The sequence below is a fragment of the Haliaeetus albicilla genome, chromosome 5, assembly GCF_947461875.1.
Source record: "Haliaeetus albicilla chromosome 5, bHalAlb1.1, whole genome shotgun sequence".
NCBI lineage: Eukaryota > Metazoa > Chordata > Aves > Accipitriformes > Accipitridae > Haliaeetus > Haliaeetus albicilla.
In genome coordinates, this window is record NC_091487.1 from 9,682,673 (window position 1) to 9,700,849 (window position 18,177).

Consider the following 18,177-nt stretch of genomic DNA (forward strand, 5'->3'; position numbering starts at 1 on the left):
TGCCTTGCTAATAAGAGAAAGGTATCAACCAAAAGAATTTCCTCTGATTGCATACTGATTCCTTATATAGACCTAAAACTGACCTAGGAGTGAAATCTCGAGTTGTATTTCAGCTGAAAAATACCATCACATTTCTAATCAGCAGGGTGAAGAATTATATACATGTGTCTGTTAACTGGTGTGCATGAATTGGTATAGGTGATTATAGAAGATAGAATATAAATGTAAGCAACTGTGTACGTGTTGATTATAACTGGAAGAATGCTTACTTTCAGGGATCAGCTTCAACTGTGCTGTAGTGGATGTCATTCTTTTTAAGACAGCAGAGGACAGAAACTGGCCCAACTTGAGAAAATAATCCATTTTATGTCTCCCAGTTCTTGGGTGAGTGCTGTGACTTCAAGCCTACTGTCAGACAGTATCCTCACCACCACAAGCAGCGCAGAGTAACAGCTGTTGTGTAGAATGGAGTGTGATCTCTTCATGTTAGGCATATCATGGACAAAACTACTATTTTGGGCCTTGTAAGGGGTTAGAGGGACGGATGTCTTGTTCCTGGATCCCCGATGAGTTTAGTTAGGAGGTAAGTGCTGAGCTGTCCTCCTAAGATAAGACCATTTCTGGACATGGAAGAACATGGATCTATGGGTTATTTTACTGGTTAGAACTTAGCTGCTTATAGCTTCCTAGCACCTGAATGATTAGATTGGGTATCTGACGTTGATACTGTGGCCAAAATCTGGCCCAAAGACTACCATAGTCTTTAAGTTAGTTGTCAGCATAGTATTGTGGATCTAAGATTTTGAACTGTCATAAAACAAGTCTCAGTATCTATAATACTTACTATCAAAATCCAGAATAATGGTCTCATAAATAAAACCAGCTATACCAAGTTTTTAAAGAAATGCCTGTTAAATTTTGTTAAATTTCATTATAGTCATTTTTCACTTGGAATTAATTTTACTGATGCATTTATTTATTTTTTTCCCCCAGAATGGCACTAAGAAGTTCTGGGATTTTATGAGGACACATGACAGGTAACAGGTGGAATCATGTTATTTCCTTTTGTGTTTATCTTGTATTTCATACTGTATTCTCTTCCATTGGTCACATCTTGTTGATGTGGAGTCACTTCTTTTTCCTCCAATTTCCTCTTCAGTTTTCACTTCTTGTATAATACTTCCAGGTAGTTCTCTACTATTTTAGACAGAATTAGCAGAAATTTTTAAATCTCCTCATGGTTTATTATTTTTTCAGAAAGTTTTATCTGTGCTTGACTTTTCAAATATTAGAGTTTTGGCACATGATATATTGTACATTTTAATGATTACATAGAAGATGGAACTGAAAGTTTGGATTGCATGAAATTTTCTGAGTGTGCATATATCACCTGAAGGAAGGACTGTGTCCCCCACATACTTAACCCTGTCATTATTTGTGCCATTAAGTGGTCTAGTGCCAAGTATGTGACCACACTCTCTCACCTGTGAATATACAATGCCAGGTATTGCCTTTATATAAAGACTGTTAAAAAGCAATCTAAAGTTATGGTGATACTGTCTGATTTTTTTCACTGGCCATTACTTGGAATAAGGTAGAGATTCTGTTTTATGTTTGAGTAAATCCTAGTATAATGCTAACTTTTTTATTTTAATCCTCTCCATCACTGCTACATATGGATGTTTTAGGCAAAGCCTAATTCAAGTAACTTCACAAATGCCTGAAACCTTTCAGGCCCTCCATTCTGTACACCAAAACCCTCTCCTAAGCACACAGGAAGAAATGTATTTCTCCTATCAGGGAAGAAAAGCAGTTAACTCCTGACTTCAAATATCCGTTCATGCAAAATTATAAGAAGTAGGGTATATGTGAAACAGACCCACTCTCAGAATTATGAAATACTAAAATATTCATATGTCTTTTTTTAAAGTATAAAAATTTTATCTAGTCACTGAAAATTCAGGTGTTAGAAGATAAAAATAAAAAGCAAAGGTAACAACATTTCCCTAGAAAAAGCTTTTCTAAATCTATTAAATGTAAAAAATGTAACAAAACACTAATGGCAAAAGAAATTGTGATTTACAACCAGAACCATGTTGAAAGATGTATTCTTCTTGTGTGTGAAATAAATAGGCAAAATCAATAGCATTTTTGGAAATTCTTCTCTGTTGGAACCCTCTAAATCCTTACAGTGAGTCTTTTGCGGGGGGGGGTACCTGGGATGGACATAAAGTGACAGCAACACTTTTATCAATATAAAGATTATGAAGGTAGAAGTTCCAGGAAGACTGGGAAAATATTAGATAGATTAAAAATGCCTGTACTGCTTGAGAGTGAGGACAGAAAAGGGAGTGATATTTCAATACTGAACTTCACACTTGCTTTTGGAATTTGCCTGGAAGACAGTTCTGTCTTTGCACTTTGTCTATCCATATGGGCATGTGCCTGAATTTATGATCGCAGATACAAAGGCTGAAATGATAATTGATTGCTGGAAATTTAATATATGCCCTGTACTTTCAAGTAAGTGAATCCAGCCTCAAGTCACAGTGCTGAGAACATGACTTCCAGATGAATAATTTGTATTGCTATTTTTGTTTAAACTTTAGTTTATTGCTCTGTGATAATGTGTGAATATATCCAACTAACTGAGTGGGGTAAATATTAAAGGATCAGTTTTCCATGAACTTCTTGGGAACAGTATTTCTGAAGAACTTTTGTGGACATTTTTAAAATAGTTGAGAACATAACTGTATAAAAAGGCTACGGCCACATGTCATGCCAGTCATCTCTGGTCACATAACATTTGTTAGCTTCAGATGTACAACAGCTGCCATCCTAACTTTTTAGTGACTACTGTTGAACTGTAGAATGTCTAACGCTCTTTCACAAGTAAATTCAATGAAACTTCTGCCACCGAAGGTAATAATGTGAACTTTCTGTATAGGAAATCCATAGGTTTACATAAACTCTATTTGTGAATATGAAGCCAATTATTATCAGATAAATTACTCAGGTTCAAAACTCCTTATAATGCATTAAAGCCCTACATTTTACTGTATTTTAGTAGGTGATGCTACTTATATGGAAAAGTCATGTTGTCTAGTTGCTGAAGATTGTAGAGGACTTCATACTTTGAGGGCTTTTAGAGGTTCATTACTCTTAATGAAGGATAAAATCTTGAAGAAGAGTAGGGGTTTCTGGGACACATGTTCTGTTGGTCAGGATTTCCTAGTGTGTATGTCTTCTTCAGGAAGATTGTAGGTGTTTTCCATAATTAAGATCCCTCTTCCATAATACTTTTTCAAAAGTATTCAAAACTTACTTTACTTCTGAAAATGCTGTAACACTGTTAAATGCTCCAAGTTTTTTTAATAAGGCTGTTTACCCAAATTGAACATACACATTGGAATGCCAGATCTGTAAGTACACATATATGTATTAAATTAATGAATTTAATGATGCTGAATAAAAAAAAAACCAACTGTGCTAATCATATAAAACCAGCCATTGAGCCTAACTCATGTCTTCATCTGTCATCCTCTTTCAGCAGCACAAGTAAACATGTGCTTAAGACTGACTTCCTTGCTGTATGACAGTGAACTGAGAGTTTGTATCCTGGGTTCCTTTGGGACCCCAGTGTTCTTTCTCATTCCAAAAGAGGTCAACATAAGCCAATATTCAATAGATTTGTATTAGAATATAGACTTGGTACAGGAAAATATTTAGCAAGAGAGATGAAGTTATTTTTGTATAAATTTATCCTTTCCAACTGTTCAGATGAACAGCTGATTAAATTATACAAAGACAAAAAACATGAGGACTGCAGTAGTCATTTTGTTTGCCTTAAGTGTGAGTCACCTTTTAAAATCTCACTATATATTGCAGTAGGACAAGATCATTTAACCATATGCAAGCGGGTATAATGCTAGCACAAGCCGAAATAGCAGAATTTTTATTAGATACTACTTTTTTGTTTGTTTTCTTTCTTCTTAGTTATTGCAGATCTGGGCTTGAGTCTACAGTGTGTGGCTCCTGAACTTTCTTAAGATCAAGACAATTCAGAACTAGAGTGTCAGTGCTGGAGTCACCTCTGCTTTACATAGTTTGTAATTTATGCTGAACAAATAATTGCTTACTCTCAATCCCTCTGTTTTAGGGTGGTTTCGTGGATTCCCGAGAAGGTAAACACACACAGTCCTTGGGTCAGTATGTTAATAGGTTTTTTTGCTTTGTAAGATACCCTTAGCGTAATGCATGGGTGTAGTTAATAAAATGCTTGCTTTTTGCCTTATGGTCAGTGTGTGTCTGTTTAGCTTCTCAGAAATCCTTGAAACCACCCTAAAACACCCTCCATGCCATTTAAAGACCAAAAAAAAAAGTTTTGTGCAAAATTATTACTGGTCATGCAATAAACTGTTACTAAGGCAAACCTTCAAAACCTGTGCTGTCAAAAGTCAACTGAGCGTCAGTATAGACAAAAGAAGCAGCATTTCTTACCATATTTAGGTTGAAATTGTAACAGAAGGAAGACCCAGGACACAAAGACATGCCCATGGAAAGTAGTTAAGTCCTGAAACGCTTTGCCCAGAGAGGCTGAGGAACCTCCATCCTTGCAGAAATTCAAACCTTGACTGGACAAGGCTCTGAGAAACCAGACCTAACTTAGAAGTTAGCCTGATTCTGAGCAGGAGGTTGGATCAGATGATCTCCAAAAGTCTCTTACAACCTGAAGGTTTCTACAATTTTATAAGTAGATTAAGTACTTAATGGATGTTACTGTTCATATCTGACAACTGTAAAAAATTTGTAAAGTTGTCAAGAAATCTGTCAACTTATAAGTCATTTTTCTGTAGGAAAATAATGCTTTTACTATCATTCTTGTCCTGCGGGGTAACATTCAAGTTAATCTTTCTTTGAAACATGCAGATGAACATTATCAGAGCTCATTGCAAGGTTTTATCATGTTATTAGAAACAACAGTGGAGATTACTAAAAATGAATGAAGAAAAATAAAAATCCTTGATTAACTCTTTTCAATTGTAATTATTGAGCAAGTTTATTGAGGTCGTGCTTGTAAGTGTTACATACTTCTGGCCTGTTGTGTTAGGCAGTGACACACAGCAAAGGATGCTTTCTGCAGTTATTTTATGCACTGCTTGCTTTTCTAATTAAGTTTACTTTTCCTCCGAATACTCAGCTGATACGTTTGCTCATTATTAAACATATCCTTATGAAAATCAAGCGGAGTGCAAGCGACAAAAATTTAAATGCAAGGTGTATTTCAAGATGCTTCTTAGACTTTGATCTATTGGAACTAGTTAGCAATTTGTGGTGGTGTGATTTGCGGGGGGAGGAGTTGTTGATTTTTTTATAAGGTCACTGCTTTTAAAAATAAAAGAATTGATTGTTGATTTTTTTATAAGGTCACTGCTTTTAAAAATAAAAGACTTGATCAGAAGGACATTTTCCTTCTGCAAATTTATGGTGATTTTCTGTCAGAAATAGAAACGTACCAAATATTACAAAGTAATCATCAATGCCTGTAACAAAAAATTATTCTCTAAAACCAGACTCACATTCCAGTTACATTCTCCCTTATCCTAATTTTGCTATATTTAGTACAGTAATAGCCTGAAATGTAATACTTAAGTTTTATATTCATCTACTTTATAAAGCAATAGACCAGGTTCATTTCAGGTTTCAGCAACTCCCCTTAAACAGATTCAAGGCTTTTAAAAGACATAATTTGGGAACAGATGAAGGTCAGTGTACAGTCATGTGCTGGCTTTTGTGCTTTGAGTAATAACGTTCAAGAACAGGAACGTAACTGTACCTTTTGCTAGTTGACAAGTAAAAGGACAGCTTTCCAATTGCACTGTGAATGGATATAAAGCAAAATTATGGCTACTTCTTTATTTAAAATTAAGAAAAATTCACTGTAAAGTACACTACATTTAAAGGAAGACAAATTTGAGGAGAGTGAATTGCATGCAAGTTTGTTACACGAGTTCCTCTCAACTCTGAAAATACCATGTGACAAGGAAAAGGCATTTGGACTAAAAAACTTACAACTCTGCATGTGCGCTGTAGCCTTTTTATGCCGTGTTTTTACCTACAAAGACATGTCACAGTGGCTCAGTAATAGTTCCTGACTTAAAAATTCTTAATGGAAAAAACTTAAGAGTCTTTTCTTACCTCTCTAAAAAGAGGAGGAAATAATATTCCTGCCTTGTAAGATTGGCTTCTTTTAAGTAAAGAGATTAATTTATTCCACATTTAGAACAAATTAATTCCGAATTTAATTTAATAGTTTGCTCAGAAAAGAGGCTTTATTACTGTATCTGTTACAAAGACAAGTGAAAAGTGTAGTTTTCCATCAGGAGGGAGTTTGCAGGATGAAGGAAACCAAGGCAATCTGCTCTTCGGCATGTTGTCTCCTGCAGGCACCAGCGCTGGGGGTAAGCAGAAAGAGGTTCTCGAGGCAAATGAAAAATCAACGTATCTCGGAACGGGCAGGTGAATATACTCAACCAGTCACCCTGTGCTCTGAAGTTACCTGGCCGAGTGCGGGCTTCTGCTTGCTGCTGAAGTTGGGGAGCGCGCCTGCACAGGGGTAGGGAGGGATGCTGCTGCTGGCCAGCTGCATCAGGAGCCTGCCGCATCCCGGCCCCGGCCACCGGAGCCAGCCAGGTGATGGTCACCAGAGCCACGCCGATGGCCTGGAGGAGCCGGGGTTGCTCTTCTGGCTCCGTGGCTGTAGCAGGCAGCTATGGAGACAGGGTGGAAGTCATGTGCCCTGACCACATTATAGGAGTGGATTAAATTCCTTCTCCTATTTCATATGCCAGATCGTTTGGGCTTTATGGAAACTTAATCTTGTATGTATTTTTCTGGTTTATGTCCTAGTGTATTATAAGACACCATGAAATTTAACTCAGATGCCTCCTTTGTGCAAGAATTATCACAGTAGCTTTAAAATGGGTAAAATACAGCTTTTTAACATATTTATAGGTAAAAAAAAAAAACTTTCTTGGGTGGCATGTGCCTTTTATGTGCAACGATGTGCTGTTGTGCTGTAAACCTTGTATGTCTTTGTAATGTCTCCTCCGGGGTGTCAGTGGTGTGGAATTTTCCTGACTATCTTCAAAGATAGTGCAGAAGATAATGCACCATTTAAAATAAACTGGATGTAGTTCAACAAACAACAAAAATGATGAGAAGTTTAGGGAAATAATAGCTGAGAGAAGGTAATGATGGCTGGGCATGTTCATGCAAAGGATAACACAACTGAAGAGAAAAATTACTACTTATCACAAAAATGTAAAGGAATGTTATAAAGCAGGCCAGAATAATTTAATTTCATCAGTAATCAATGACAAAATGGTGTCTCATGTGGAAAGTATTTTTTAAATTAAACACTAAGAAACTGTTTTTAGCAGTAGGCAATAACATAGTCTAGGAGGGCACGTTTTGCAATCACTGTCATTGAACACACTCAGGTCTAAACTTGATATCTGTCTATCAAGGATGCTATCAGGATAATGATATTTTTTCCTGGTATTAGAAGGAAAAAAACATAGTAGCCTATTAGTTTCCTTCAACCCAAGTAATTACATGATTTGTTTGCATAAGATATTTGCAAATAAAATGCACTTAATGCTTGTGTTTTTTTGTTTTTCATTTTGGGTTTTTTTTGAAGTGAAGACTTGACAGATCCTCTGCTTATGTGCCAGGAATTCTGCAGGCATATTTACTGTCTTTTAAGATGTCTTATTATGTTGTTACCTTAGGATCCGATCTAAATAAAATCATAGCAACGAGGCAAAAATAAATGTATTTGCTGTAAAGTTATCAGAGACAAACACAAAATCAAAAGCCAAATTTTCAGATTCTCATTTCACCTTTTTGAGTATGTGATATGAAAGCACTGTATAGCATATAAGTTCTTCTCTGCCGTATCACTGAAATAGGGTAAAATGGCAATAAAATCTTTATAGAGGGCATTGCTTCATTAGGAAGCTAAATATTTGCCTAATTTTAAGAACGGAATCCATAAAAAAAATCTTAAAACTAAGGAGGTACACAAGAGTTTTGGCTGGTTAGCCATAAATTTCTAAATACAGGTTTCTGGTATCCAGATTAGAGGCATCTTGGTTTTACAACTTTAGGGATTTCATTTTTTAGTATTTGCAATAATATGCAAAATAAGTGGATATGTTTATTCTCTTACAGTCACTGAAATCAGGAAGAGTCTTCGCTTTGCTTCTAGGTGGTTTTGAAATAAACCTGTTCTGTCTGAAGAGTGCCAAAGGTTTTTACATGGTCTAGAGACAGTAGCATGGTCATGGCCTACATTTGGGATTGGTAGAAATAATCTTAGGAAAGCTAGGAAATGTTCTATAATTGGCGTGCCTGTAGTTTTAGAATTTTATCTGAAAATATCTCTTGGAAAAGAGGAAACTATTGAAATTGTTATTCTAGAAATGGGAAAATTAGGTAAAATGTGAACAACTGCCAGTTTCTCAGTCTATGTTTCCCACTAATGGTAGTGAGACTATACATTTAATACCTGGCAAAAGATTGTGTTATTCACTTCATATTTGGGTTTTGGTAGGTAAGAAACAAAATTGCTGGGTTTGGTAGGTAAGAAACAAAATTGCTGGTTTGTCCCTTACTTTAGCTAGGGCAGAACACTCGAGCTTTTTATTTTGTGAGCTGTCCTTGAAACCTGATACTCTTTTAAAACTTTGATTTTTGCCATTTCAGAATGGAGTCATACTTACGCCTTTTAGATGGATTATTTATTGGTTGTCTTATGTGATAGCATTTATAAATGGCAGTTTCACAAATAATTAGAAATTGGAACAAAAGCCCATCAGGCTCTAACATCTGTTGCACATAATGCCCACAAAGCTTTATTTAATCAAATAAGTTAGCATAAAACCTGAATTTATTTATTAAAATATTTTGTTGAAAGAATCCCATTGAGATGCAATGTGTCATTTCCAAGGGTATCCTGGGATACAGGCCAAGATATGACACTTAAAGAATGTTATTGAGAGCAACGTGCTTTGATGTCTCATTTATTTTGCAGTTGAATTTACTTTCTATTTTTTTCTTTGTTATATGAAAACAGGGTGCTGAGAGGATTGTTTATTCCAAAGGAGTTGTCCTGCATCATATTGTTTAGTTGGGTACAAATTACTGCTTTACAAGTAGATAGAGATTATGTTTTAAAAGTGCATGTATATGGATTTTTAAACACTTCTTAATTCATTCTTCCACCGGACTGATGATTAACCAAACATATGCTTCCTGCTTTATGGTGTCACGAACAACTTCCTGCTGCAGTTCAGTTTATTGAAACCAATCTTCCTTTTGATTTTTTCCAAAGTAATGTTTATTTTCTTAAGCATACGTGTCTCACCACTTTATTCTGGTTTTACTTAGTATTATATATTTACGTTGTATTGGAGAAAGCGTTCAAATTTCATCAGAATACAGAAGTCTTCTAGTCATCTCTAATTATCTTTTGCCAAATCCACTTTATCTGTGATTAGTATGAAAGGCTGAATGTTTTTGTCAGGAGCTTATAGCTTTGCTTTTGTAATAGGCTGCATTTTAAGCAGCCAATTGGATTGGTGTTGGCCTTTGAAAAATGTAAAATGCTTTGAAGGAAGACTTAAATGAACCAGTAAAGATTGTGCAAGCACACACATTTAATCTCAGGACTATCTGCATTATAGTTAAAAGCTCTGGGAAACTAAAGGAATTGCACTGGAGAATAATCAAAGGGTACAGCTTTATTACATGTCTGTTCTGAAAACGAAGGGACTGTTCTCTCTGGCTTAAGATACTAGGTGCTGCTCTGATAAAAGGAAGACGACAGCACTTTCGATACCACATTAGAAGTTTTCAGGGATGTGTCCAACTGTGAAATGGATGGTTAATTTGAACACAAAAGTGACACAGGGGCTACCTGCAATTCTTTCTCATGGTCACCAAAAATAATTCTGAAATAAATAACTTAAGATGAAGTAGGCCCTCCTGAAGGATGAATCCTCCCAAAGAATTGCTTTTGATTGTTAGGTTTTTTGATTATCACTTTAAAATTGAAAGCGCAGTCGCTTCTGATTTGAACAAGAAAAAGGACACTTATTCACTAACATGCTTTAATCCTGATCTGGGGTGTTTCTCAAACATGGTATTTTAAAAAGACTAGATGGTATTCTAGTCTTGACATGGAAAACAATATGAAAGATCAGTTTGTCAATGCTGTATGAACAAAGAAACCAAATTCTTAAAACTTCAAGAAGAAAAATTTATACTTTAAAGCTAAAATAATTATAGGACTTCTAAATGATTTATTTATTTTCTTACTAACTTTTCTCGTAGTACAATTTGTTAAGTCTTGACATTTTCTCCCTTATGAGCCATATAGGCAAAAATATTACATGTATGGTTTATATTCACATGCTCTCTGGCTGAGATGAATAAATCTCTAAATACTTCTGTGGTTGCATACTACATTTGATTATTTTCTTCTGATTGTATCAAAGGGATTTTTAATGCCAAATATCTGTTCAGAGTCAAGGGGACTGATTAAATCAATTACTTGCTTTTATTCCTGCATGCCATTTTTGTGTTTCTTTTTTGGAATCTGCCATTCTTTTTTCATTGTCTTCTTTGAGAATGGTAACTGAATTACCACAGGGTCTGATGGTGTTGTGGGGGTTTTAGTGTTTTGTTTTGGTTTTTTTGTTGTGTTTTTTTTAAATCAAATAACATTACTTCCTCAAGTCTCCACTGTGGAGCTGAGATTATTGTTTGTAAGCAGCGCAAACAATATTATGAACTTTCAACTAATTTAGAGATAATCTTTAGCCTTTAAAAGTTGGTGGAAGTGGCTGAGGTGGAGGTGGCTGGGAAGCCCTGGCTTTCAATGTTAACGTCAGTCTATTTTTTAGGTGCTTTATCTTCCATTATTCAATTTTGATCACAATTTGTGTGATCACAATACACATACCCATGTTAGACACAAGGGGATCCTGAGTTGCTCTTACAATGATTAAAGAAAGGTCAGTTTCTTTGCCCGTATTACCTCATCAATTACTTAGCATACTATAGTATTAGTACAAGATTATCATTAAAAATCCTCATCTTCAGCCTTGAGAGTCTTATTTCATTCACAAGAACACAAGAGAATCTTGTCCTTTTCTTTGCTACTACTATACTATGATTTTTTAAAATTATTTTTTAGTTTTGCAAGTTCACATTTGTAAAGTATTCATTACAGTCACATCTAAGAATAATGAAAGGCTGAATCAATCTTTATTTATTAAAGGATTTTAAAAGTTTGTCTCCTGAAAAGCAATTAGTAAGTGTTAGCAGTTGCTTGTGGATTAACTGTAGCCCAGGTCAACAACTGGCAAATTGTCAAGATAGAAGATTACCAAACCGATGACAAGGTGAAATTACATTTCTACCTAAAAAAAGCCAACAACAAAAAGTTAAAAAAAAGACCTACAACAACAACAACAAAAAAATCCCTCCCCTCCCCCCAAACCTTCCTTCAGTATTGGAGCTCTAGAAGTACATGTTCTTGTAGCTTTGGCAAAGCTCATTTGCTGATCTTAATTGCTAGGATGTATTTCAAAAGAATTAACTTTCCGTCCGACCATATGTGTGTGCACATTTTAACAGGATGTCAGTTTTCATCTGTCCCCTACCTCGTAACTGCTGTGGTCAAATACTGCGTTTTTTACATTGCTCCTAGGAACACCACCTTCCTTTCTCAGGTTTGAGTGTGTGAAGTTGTAGTATTATTTCCATATAAATGTCTGCTCTGCTGGAATGTCATAAAGCATCAGTAACCATGAGTTCAATAAATACAGAGCTGTGCTATGTTGAGGGACAGAAAAAATTTGGAAATAGTTTTCTAGGCCAATGGCACACAACAGAGCAATTTTCTAAACTCTTATAAGATGTGTTTTCCACTGTAAAGGTTGTATTCAGGTGGATATTTTCTCTTTCAATGAGAGTCTTAAAGGTGGAGGAGAAATTAAGATTCTGGACTCCTGTGTTGCAGATGTCCATGGGTCAGTTGTATGTAATTTCTGCACATTGACTTAGATATTTTAGGGAAGCCAAATATCCGTTAGAGAATCCTAATACTTAACCTATTTCAGTCAGGGTTTTCTTTGAATTTTAAATGGTTAAATGCTACGTGAGATCCTTGACTGAATAGTTGGAATCCCTTTAAGAAAACATTGTGTTAGATACCAAGACCAGGCACACTTTAACTGCAAGCTTAAGTACAATAAAAGCTCAAGTACACGTTAGCTGGTCTTTGTAGATATGTCTTGCTGACATTTTAGATACATCTCTTTCTTAAAATATTTTAAGGCTACCCTTATTGTTCCTATATTTATAGAAAGAACAGTATCCTACATTATTGCAGTTACCTGTTTACATGCATGCTTTCTTTGGAAAAAAGCCTCCTGTAATTAGAGTAGTGATTTATTGTATGTATCAAGTGAGCAGGAGCTACTGCAGGGGGAAGCCGAGGCAGGGTTGGGCTGAAGGCTGAGCAGGGCTGTGGTCTTCACCAGCACTGGAAGACGCTGTACAAACCTGTGTCATATCTTAATATGTTGTCTTTCTGTTCGGTTGTAGTCCCTAAAGCAGCCACCAACAGATGCAGTGCAGAGGAGCCAAGTCTCCTTCATTAGTCCAAGGTCATCTATGTCTTACAGAAGCAAATTAGAGCTCCAGAATGACGCATACAGCACGTTTCAAAGAGTTTTCTTCTCAGACACCTCTTGCCTACAGAAGTGGCAAACCCGCTGGCAGCGGCAGGTACCGAACGCGATACCTGCGTGCAGTAGTTGTGCTGTGTGCTCGTTACGTCCCAGGGGCAGGTCCGTGGCTCAGTGGCATTGCGTTTGCATTAATGACCTCTCCTTTTCCACCAGCAATTTCCCTGAGTGTCAGCTGCTGGAGGAATAGCCAGCAAAGATGTACAGCTGTGGAATATGGTAAAAAGTAATAATCTGCCACCCAAAATGAAAAGGCTGGCTGAGACAGTGTTTCATTTCTGCAGATGTTTTATAGCTTGTTTTTAAGGTACGGAGGCAAGCTTTGGATCCACCATGATCCTTTTATATCCAAGTATTCTTTTCCTTCGTAAAAAACAACAAAAAAAGTGGTCTTGTGCTTCTCTTTGGGACATGGGCAAATGAAGGCTGTTGCTACGTTAGGACCTCTGATGTCCATTTCAGATTAAATTCTTGTCTAGGATTCCTGCCTTTTTAAGGAAATTTGGCTGGGCTTTTTTTTTTCTCTTCTAGTGTTCTGTGTGATTTTTCTCTGATAACGCACATCTTGGGCCTTGTTTATCTTCTGTATTCTTTATTTGTGGAGATGTTCCCAAATGTCATTGTGAATGTTTTAATTTTTTATTCTATATGTTTATTCTTTATTGAGCACTTTAAAGTTTATAGATGCATATATAATATTCTAAAATAGGATTGGTTGTAGCATTTTAAAGGGAATTGCCTTGAAACATCAAATATGTTTGTAATATCCTGTGGTAGGATACCACTGAAAGATGTATTTGCACCTCTGCTTTTGTAGTAGTCCTTTTTGGTAGCCCGTATCATCTGTAAAAATAGTAATCTCGAAATAATTTTGTAGTGAATTCTTTGTATGATGATTTAAAACTCCAGACGATAAATACTCCCCTTATCTTATAGGCCAGACCAAACAGCTGAACCCACATATCTGGGCCGTTGCAGCAATAAGGAGACCCATGGAAAGCAGTGGCTGAGGGGATCTTCGACTTAGATCAGTTGAACAGTCTTGCCCTAACTTTCTGTAATACTCAAATAACAGTACTGAATGCAGATTCAAATGGATTTTCAGAAGTTCCAGGCCTAGTGACCTGTGGAAATATTTCATGTTATATTGTTTCTTGTGGAACAAGAAATAGAAAATGGCATTCGTAATGTCACATTCTTCCTAAGAAGGTGTAATTCTGAACTTTCTCCTCCATGACTCTCCAACTCTGACAAGAAATACTAGAACTTGTGTGTTGTGGTTTGTTAAAAAATGTAAATTTATGTTCAAAATTGTTTGTCAGTCTCTCAGAAAATTAGACGTAATTAAATAGAAAATTCTACAGATTTGTGCCATTTCTGTACCCTCTCATCTCAAGATGGTGTGAGAAGCAGACAATTGTAATAACTTGCTGCTACTCCTTTCCAGCTTAATTTGATCTTGTTCCTTAATTCTGACAGATTGTTTTTAATTTTCCCATCTGTTCCATAAAAATCTCAAGTGATTGACTCTTAGGAAAAAATAATGTCTAATAGCTGAGCCATTTTTAATGAGTTGGTATGAGTTATTTAATGAGACATGCTGAAGAAGGCAAGCCAAGTGAAAGACTGGGCCTAGGGTGGTGGATGTAAAGAAAGTTAAAGGGCAACCATATGCTTCAGGAAGTCTCTACTGTTCTCTTTAACCTCAGCTTTAGACTGCTGTTGTCTCCAATTTCAGGCAGTGCGGATCCTTAGACCCATGGACAAACCCCAAAAGGTTCAGTAGCAGTATTTCATTTTCCCCTTTTATTTAGTGCAATGTCTACCCTCAGACAGTATCACTTTAGGGAGAGGAACAGTCATGCAAAGGGGGGAAAAAAAAAGATCAAAGAATAATACTTAAGTAAACTTAAGAACATTGTAGACTGTGGTTTAACTTCATTTCTTATAGCAAACTACACTATAACTCCCAGATAGTCTAGTGTTAGGTCAGAAAGAATGCCCGTGCCAGTAAACAGAGTGAATATTCTTCTCTAGTCTCTCTGAAGGCTACAACCTTTGCTTTAAAATTGCCTGCAAATGACATTTCCTGGGGCAGGAACCCATCAATATGCAGTACGGGTCTTTGAGAATAGCAACCATGAATATAAATGTTAATATCTGGACTTCTCCCTTCTGTGTTGGTTTTTATATATTAGTATAATAAACATTAACATTATTTTTAATAATCATCAAATCACAGTTTCTCTGGCAGCTTGAGACCTCATTATTAAATCAAATAGTGAAAATAAATATACAGCTCTTTTACAAGGAAAGTTGAAAGTTTGACTCAACTCTGTAAATATGCCATTGTTAGTCTAATCTATTGTAGAATTCATAGAATAATGAATTAACTTTCTAATTGCATACAGTGAGGCATAACAAATGAAAGAATGCTACCATGGTAATGAGCAAAATATACACTTGTTTTTGCAGGGTTTAATAGGCTATCAACTAAGGAGAGAGACTTTTGTCTGCATTTTTTTTAACTAGTAAGATCTGAGAGTTATTTTAGTGAGCAGAGAACATCAGTACTCCACACTTTCAGAGCATCTCCAAATACTCAGCCAGTCAGGTTTCCCTGTGACATGTATTTCAAACAACCAAAGGGAATGGGGAAAGATTAGAGTGTGACTTTTAAACCATTGAATGTGGTAGCACTTAAAACTGCTGCTGGTTTAAATTTGGACAAAATTGGGCTTTGGTAGTGTCTGTTCTAAGGCCCAAGCTCAGCAAGTAGCCACAGATGGGAGATGCTCTGTGCATATATAGAAGTCTCTGGCTCTGAATGAGACTAGACTGTGCCTAAGAGTTAGACTATGCTAATCTGGGACTGATATAAGGGAAGAAAATGTTTTCATTTTTAAGGATTATTTTTTTTCTTGTTATTGCTATCTAGTAGCAATGTTCCTAGAGTTGGACTTCTCTTTTTTTCTGTTGGAGAGAAGGAACTGATTGGTGGCTTACTTTGCATGGCAGGAGACAAAAGTGGCTTAATTTTGGATAAATTCTCATGAGCTTTGTGAACACAACCCATTATCTATCATTCTTGATGGATTTTGGTCAAGGATCTTGTTGCATTGTGGCTTTAGTAATAAATCTTCTATGTATTTATGTAGTTAAAATTAAATTCACAAGCTGTAAGTTTAATAGTTCTGCAGTAATCCTTCATAAAACATTGATCTTTTGTTTTTTATCTTCTTCCTCAGTGTGTCAGTCCTGATCTTTAATACTTCTCGGCAGTGCTTTGTTGTGGTGAAGCAGTTCCGCCCAGGTAATCCTCTTTTTTTAGATTTACTTTTGCTCTCTAGTGAAGCAAGCTTTTAAGGCTTTAGCTGTTAAAAGTTGGTGCATCTGTGGTGATAAAATCTTTGTTCTATATTCTGTTTCTTTGTATGATAGCGCACCCTTTTCAGTTGGTCAGAATTTCTAACCAGGGAAATTTCCATTACAGATGAAACGAATGATCAGGGTAGCCTTACATACTGCTTTTGGGCTAGTCATTGTCCTCTTTTGGATGAAATTGCAAACAGCTCTACAATGATCATGCAATAGATTGCTTTTATTTGAAGTTCCTTCTTGACCTATCTAGTACATACTAGGCAGCTTCTGTGCAGAAGCACAATATTTCTTCTTTTTTTTTTTTTGTCTTAAATATTCCTTTTTTTTTTAATGTGTTATTGTGCATTGTACACTTGGGAATTTAAAGTGAGGGAAATTCAGGACTGTATGCTTTTTCATCAGTATTTGGACAGCTTCATTTTACCAGTTATTATTATAAATTTAGGTTAATATACTATTTTTTTTTCTGAGTTTTTGTATCAGTTATTTTGATTCAAAGCAATATTTACTTTCTGGAAGTTAAAAATGAAAAGCATATTCTCTGCATGTTAATTAAAAAAAATCACAAGATATATCACTGACTGTTGCTAAGAGACCGTTTCAAGACTGTTCATGGTAGACTTTATAGGAAACTTTCTAGGGTGGTGTCATGCTGTCCTTTCTTACTGACAGTGATTGACAGGCTGTTCAGTGTTGTGCAGCACTGTTATACTGACAGTGCATACTTCTCATGAAGCACTATATTGACTATTATAAAGAGAAAGTGTTTGTTTATTTGTTTTATCAATAATGCAATGTCTTTTATTTGCCAGCCGAATAAAATGGCTCATACAGCTGTTGCTCTTTTTGAGGCAATCTTAGGCAGAAGTCTTCATATATGTGCATATATATATATATGTGTATGTACTGAACAGTGACATGTTCATTACATCATCCATATGGAAGTCTCAAATCTGCCTCAAAAGACTGGACTGTTCTTGGAGTTAAACTGTTCCAGAGGCTGGAGCTGCTCAGAAACCTGACCTTGGGCACAGGGGTCAGTCAGACACCCCATAGCAGTTCGGTGATCGCAACCATGCCCTGACATTACTCACATCACTATAATTATATTTGCATTTCAGGGTTATGGTCTGCCTTGGTGCCTGTTCCACAAAGCAAAAATAAAGGCTGAGACTTTACTCATTGCTAGCTCCTATCGGGGTCCCACCAGGAAGGCGATAGCTCATTACTTGTGAGCAAACAGCTGCCACTCACTCGCCAGGCAAGTCCCCTGCACGTGTGCTGGTTGACATATGTGCTTGCCTTTCCATAGGGTGTGGTGTCACAATCAGGTTTTCCCACTGAAGTCTGCGCTGCTTGTAAAGGCAGTCATCCCTCCCTGTATGTACATTCCCACCCCATTCCCTTTGGCAGCACCAGCCCTTATGCAGGCACAGCAGAGGTTTTACATGGCTGCAGACAGAAAATTTTGAGGCTTAGCCAGCTTATCGGACTGGGCTGAAAGAGTTCATGCTGGCTTGAGGGGTGGCAGGAGCACACAGCTGGGGCGAGGCAGACAGGACCGTATTTTTCAGTGTACTGTGGACCTAGATCGTTTTGATGATCAAATCACATATTTGGAGGGAGCAGAGAGAAAAAAGTTACACATATATCTCAGTAGTTTCCATGGTAGTTCCTCACCCATGACTGATTGGCAAAGGTCTGGGGCAATGCTCATTTTGGTAGTCAGGTGACCACACGTTTTCAAATACAATAACATAATATGTTATTATTGTTATAATATTATAATATTATTGTTATAATATGTTATTATGACTTGTTAGAATCATCTAACAAGGCTGCTTTGACAACAGTTATGATCTTGTTTGATGCCTTTGGTTGAGCCATCTATCCTTTGTCCCAGCTTTGCAGAAAGGAAGGCAAGTACGTCAATTCTACTGGAGTTTCCACTCTGAGACTTCTTATCGCTGTGTGG

General features: G+C 36.5%; 1 protein-coding gene across 1 annotated transcript in view; it reads left to right on the forward strand.

Moving 5' to 3' along the window:
* The window catches only part of NUDT14 (nudix hydrolase 14), a 64,460-nt gene that overhangs the window by 28,566 nt on the left and 17,717 nt on the right, over positions 1–18,177 (forward strand). The window contains exons 2-3 of the mRNA XM_069783273.1: positions 994–1,037; positions 16,070–16,134. Of these exons, the coding sequence (XP_069639374.1) occupies positions 994–1,037; positions 16,070–16,134 (109 nt within the window). The remainder of the gene's footprint in view (positions 1–993; positions 1,038–16,069; positions 16,135–18,177) is intronic.